This window comes from Festucalex cinctus, chromosome 7 (assembly GCF_051991245.1).
Source record: "Festucalex cinctus isolate MCC-2025b chromosome 7, RoL_Fcin_1.0, whole genome shotgun sequence".
Lineage (NCBI taxonomy): Eukaryota > Metazoa > Chordata > Actinopteri > Syngnathiformes > Syngnathidae > Festucalex > Festucalex cinctus.
The window spans coordinates 22,759,059-22,765,058 of NC_135417.1; the positions used below are offsets into that span (position 1 = coordinate 22,759,059).

General features: G+C 35.1%; 1 protein-coding gene across 3 annotated transcripts in view; it reads right to left on the reverse strand.

Moving 5' to 3' along the window:
* The window catches only part of LOC144022022 (zinc finger protein 236), a 55,095-nt gene that overhangs the window by 41,953 nt on the left and 7,142 nt on the right, over positions 1-6,000 (reverse strand). The window contains exons 1-3 of one of the 3 annotated variants that reach the window (XM_077526407.1): positions 5,912-6,000; positions 2,204-2,336; positions 1,620-1,742 (exon numbers count right to left, since the gene is read on the reverse strand). The exon at positions 5,912-6,000 is cut by the window's right edge and continues 57 nt beyond it. In XM_077526407.1, the coding sequence (XP_077382533.1) occupies positions 1,620-1,742; positions 2,204-2,278 (198 nt within the window). In that variant the 5' untranslated portion in view covers positions 2,279-2,336; positions 5,912-6,000. The remainder of the gene's footprint in view (positions 1-1,619; positions 1,743-2,203; positions 2,337-5,911) is intronic. The other 2 variants (XM_077526405.1, XM_077526406.1) reach the window with 2 other exon arrangements.

Sequence of the window (6,000 nt, forward strand, 5' to 3'; positions counted from 1 at the left end):
TTTGTACCTCTGAGAAACTTTAATGTTTACATGTTCATCTTTACACAACTTAAAAAGCAGGGAAGCACTTTTTTTTTTTTTAAGGCATTTGTATTGAAGTAGTAGTTCACATTGTCTTTCATTTATACCTCAGTGCACTTTTGAGTGGATAAAAATAATATATTTTTGCTCAATGCTATGTTTTATTCTGTTGAAGACTGAATATACTTAAAAGCTGTTGTTACAGAATGAGGACTTGAGTATTTTATTTACTGTTTTGAACTGTTAACTTGATACTGAAATAGTAGTTTATTTAGGCCTGAGAGGACTTTTGTACTATTTTTGTAACTAATGTACGAAACATTAAAAGCGCCAAAATACATTGTTTTTTTCCTGCTGCCTGGGGGGAAATCAATAATCGTTTTATAATCGAATCGTCGCCTCTGAATCGTAATCGCAATCGAATCGTGAGGTGCCCCAAGATTCCCACCTCTAATATATATATATATATACATATACATACATATATATATATACATATACATACATACATATATATACATATACATACATACATATATATACATATACATACATACATATATATACATATACATACATACATATATATATATATACATACATACATATATATATATACATATACATACATACATATATATATATATATATACATATACATACATACATATATATACATATACATACATATACACATATATCCCCCCCCTCCCCCCACACACACATCCCCATCCCCATGAACGTACCCACAGACACACCCAAAACACAACAGACACACAAAAACCTGTAAGGAAAGGAAAGGCACCCAGGAGGAGCGCATATATATATATATATATATATATATATATATATATATATATATTAGGGGTGTTAAAAAAAAAAACGATTCGGCAATATATCGCGCGATACTACATCGCGCAATTCTCGCATCGATTCAATAGGCGGCTGAATCGATTTTTTTTTCTTTTTTTTTTTTTTTTTTTAAAGAGCTCAGAATTGTTCATTCGGTAGTCTTACCGATTCAACGTCTTATCATCATTGCCTTTTTTTTTTTTTTTTTTTTGTGAATCGATTTTTAAACTTCCATTTTTAATGGAAAAATATTCAACAAAACGTCTGACTTCGGGTTAGGATTCACACCTTGAGCATGGAAGAATGTTAAATGAACGGAACATTAAGCCTTAATATTTTATTTTAATGCTGTTCAAACATGAAACAGATTACAACCTCTATAAGACTGAAATTTCAGATGAATAAATAATACATTTTCATATAAATCTTACACTCTACAAGCTTACTGATTAGTATTTTCTAAATTTGAATGAAAAAAAATACGCAACAATCGACTTATAAATTCGTATCGGGATTAATCGGTATCGAATCGAATCGTGACCTGTGAATCGTGATACGAATTGAATCGTCAGGTACTAGGCAATTCACACCCCTAATATATATATATATATATATATATATATATATATATATATATATATACATACACTAGACTTTAAAAAGACACAAAAAAAAACTAAAAATGGCATATTAAAACTAAATATGGCATATTTACTCCACAGCAAGAACATAATGTGCTTTATTACCAAAGTGGTGGATGGTACATCAATAACAGAGATGTGCATCTTGCCAATGTGTGCATTCAAACTCCCCAACTTCTTAAAGACACAGCTGCAGTCCATACAGGGGAACAATGGCACACCTTTTGCCTGTAAAAGAATCACACCACAGCCTATATTACAGAACTATCTTCTAATTGAACATATACACATACTAGGATTATACATTGACCAGGGACAATGTTGTGAGCTGTCCAAGCTCTCACTTTGGTGGTGTATTGTCCAATGTAATAAACATATTGTTAAATTGAATAAGGTCATAGCTCTGTTTCAGAGTCAAGCAAAACTGAGCATTATGTTACCTTCGCAATGGCACAATATTTGATATACTTCTTGTATTGGATATGATTACATTATCCAAGTGTACACACATTGTAGTTGTTGATTTATAGTAGGGGCGTGACAATCTCTCGATACGACGATACATCGCGATATTTTGTCTCACGGTGAATTATCGAAATGCCTACGCCAAGTATCGATACAGCCGCTATAATGGCTCAATTGTTCATTAATTATTGAGCAATTACTTTGCGGACCGCTAGGGGGAGCACCTCATAAGAGTGGCGGGGAAATGTGTGGAAGTCTTCAGGCGAAGTAGACTCAAGTAAACAAAACACCAGCTGCATACAAGTCAAAGATGTGGATATTGATAGTGTGGAATGGATACATTTCGGATTTTATCATCTGGAAGAGAGAAGAGAAGAACTTAGGTATATGCAAGAACTGTCTCACAATAGTTACACTGTAAACATGACGTATATGAACAGCCACTTAGAGTGGCATCATCCAGTGCTAATTGCTAAAGCTAAGAGCTAATGGTTCTCTACTTAAAGCAAAACTCCAATTGAATTCCCCAAGGGCAAAGTTGATCACGCACAGCATCCCTGTGTATATTTGCAATCGATCTCCACGAGAGCGGGGCTGGCTAACTAAACGAAGGGAGCCAGACCACGACTGAAGACACCCGGGTAAAATAACTGGTCAAAAACATTTCATTGAGAAAACAAATTCCAACTTTGTAAGAGAAGATCAGGGCTAAACTAATGCACTTGAGTCGTCACATCTATCATTTTTTACCATACCCACGCATTTCATCAGTGAGTGGGAACTCAAATCATACGCGCTGCTCTTTTCTTTTCTTTTTTTTAAGAAAAACATGCGCTTACTTTTACTTGTGTAAGACATTTATCTGTCCAGCGAGTGACTCAGTTTTGCATAAGTTTCTATGTATATTATGTAAACCAATATTAGTTTTAAAACATCTTATCTTTCAACTTTTTGAAGCACAAAATTTATGAGGATTGTTAATATTGATTTAATTGGCTTTAATATCTCAATGTAATTTCATTTGGAATTTAAATTTAATTCAAGATGTATAAAATGAAACAATTGACTATGTAACTGGCATGTTGTATAACAGCAGTGTTTAAGAAAGACAAATTTGTTCACAGAAAGTTCTCTGTTAAGAAGACATTTGTATTTGTTTAAAAAAAATGCACTATATTACTCACTCTGAAGAAGACACCAGTTTTAGACTTAGACTTAGGGTTTTTCAGTGATGGTACAAAAAGAAACTATTTTTTTTTCAGTGAAAAAACATCAGTTTATGTCTTGAGTAGCTTTATCGTGATTATCGGGGACTTATTTCAAAATAACTAATATTTCAAATTAACTTCAAAATAAAAGCATACCAAGGCATTGATGTTAGTGTATTACTGTATTTGAAAATATTTTGTTTTGGAGTTGGCCTCACCACGTTGGCTGCGTGTTCCGTCATGGATAGCATGAACATTTGTTGCTGCTGGTTTGACTAGTCTTGCCCATGGTGCATAAGCGAGCCTTTATTTTTTATTCTTTTGAGTGAACGTGAACTTTTTATTTTTATTTATTTTTTTTAAACAAGGTACTTTGCTTCTTTTTTTTTTTTTTTTTTATGAATCTGTGTACAATACCATGGGACGATTTTGGATAAAAAAAAATTATGGAAAAGAAAATGTGTCACGGAATTTTACCGTACTTACTTTTCATTATTACACCAGTACTGAGAACATCAATGAAGTGAGATACAGTGTTCCCTCGTTTTCCGCTGGGGTTAGGTTCCAAAAAATACCCGCAATAAATGAAATCCGCGAAGTAGTTAGCTTTATGTTTTACAATTCTTCTAAATGTTTTAAGGCTCTAAAATCCCCTACCACACAATTTAGACACTTTTCTCATTGAGGCATTTACATGTTCTCACATTTCTCTCTTGTTCAAACATTGATAATGTTCAAACCTTCATAAATTATATAAAATGAGTATATTACTGCAAAAAAATATGCAAAATTGCACTTTAAAAAAAATCCGCGATACAGCGAGACCGCGAAAAGTAAACCGCGTTATAGCGAGGGAAGACTGTATAAGGAGGAGTTATAAGGCAACTAAGCTCTTATTTAGCTGTAGAGCAGCAACGGCACCGGAAACCAAAAATGACATTTGTAAAAAAATAAATAAATAAATTAAAATTAAAAATGTATTTATTTTTTTTGTAAACCTTTAATCAACCCTTGTACAATATGGATGAACAATATTAGGTTTTTTATTTATTTATTTTTGCTGCTAAGAAAATATTTATTCACTGTATATTACTTATAGAAATTGCATCTTAATAGGACGTATAAGAGACGACATGTACACTGCTCGACTATAAAAAAAAAAAAACATTTAGCCACACATTCCATCTAGTTCATGATAGTGCCTTGGTATCAGCAGAGAACAACATAGAATCAACAAAAGTCTAATTTACCACTCTATATCCTACAAAGGCACATAATTTAATTAGATTATTTTCTTTTAATAGTTTCTAATAAAGTGTTTTTTCCACTTCATGTTCTTGTAGTATCTTGTATCACATAGCTGCCAGACATTTTGCTTTCTTTCTTATGTGACACAAAAACATATTATTCTGACCTTTGATCTCAGATGTCCCAAAAATGTGTATGGATATTGTTAAAGTTGAAAAGAAAAAAAATGTCAACATGCATCCCACTGGGGATAAGGTGTGGTGCTTGTTGACATAATTCCCCCATGGAACTAATGATTGTTGAATGTTTCAGGGGGTTGGTTTTGCTGTGACGTACTTCCACAAACTTAACTGCGGCTGTGTCCGAATGTGCACCCTACTCCCTATATAGTGCCTTTTTGCCCTATTGAGGGGTCACGCCATTTTGTAGTGGCGTTCGAATGTCCAGGGAGCGAAAATTACACACAATGCACTCTGAAAAGTAGTGAACATCGATGTTCACTCAACCAGGTTGAACCAGACCACAATGCATTGCGAGTGTGAAAAAAACATTGCACAAGCAACAGCATGAGAATCAAAGCGATGTATTATGGAAATAATTAATGTGTTTTAGTTGAAAATATTTACAACAAAGGAAACAAAGTACAGCTTTAAAACATTTTCAAACACAATAAATAGTCTAGGGCGGCACGGTGTATGAGTGGTTAGCAGTGGTTGGAGTTTGCATGTTCTCCCTGTGCCCGCGTGGGTCTTCTCCGGGTACTCCGGTCTCCTCCCACATTCCAAAGACATGCATGGTAGGTTAATTGGATGCTCTGAATTGTCCCTAGGTGCCCAGAGCCAGCTGAGATAGGCGCCAGCACCCCCCGCGACCCTTGTGAGGAATAAGCGGTTAAGAAAATGGATGGATGGATGGAATAAATAGTCTGAGATTTATGCGCTGGTGCATCATAACGGTGGCCATGTGATATACGATAAGGAGAAAGTAGTGAGCTGGCTATCCGAATCACCCAACAGCATGAGGGCACTATATATTAGCCAACTACATATAGTGAGGCTATGTAGTGAATGAGAGGTTAAGGGACAAGGGTGGACATTCTGACACAGCCCTTAATGTGATACCCCTTGTGCGCTTCCTCTCCTTCGAAACCACAAAGGACACTTGTCAATGAAGAATATTGACCCAGCTTTGCCCAGGGCTTTGTATTAAATATGCCCCAAAATTTGTCAACAAACGATCCTCCTATTGGTTTATGATCCTGTACTACTATACGATATGTGCTATCAAGCTGACCCAAGATAAGCAAAGTGTAATGGATGGATGGATGCATTGATCCAATCAAAATGGAGCCCTCTGAATTGACTGAATGAATGGTGGTGAAGACTGTGATTTGCATTTTACAAAAGCAACTGCTTAACATTCACAAATACCTACAATAGTCAAAAACATGTCAAGCTAATGATGCTACTCCCTTACCTGTGAATGAACCCTCTGAACATGGGAGTGTAGGTTCCCCTTCTGTGAAAAGGAAGCTGGGCAGAACATGCAGAGATGAGGCCTTTCCC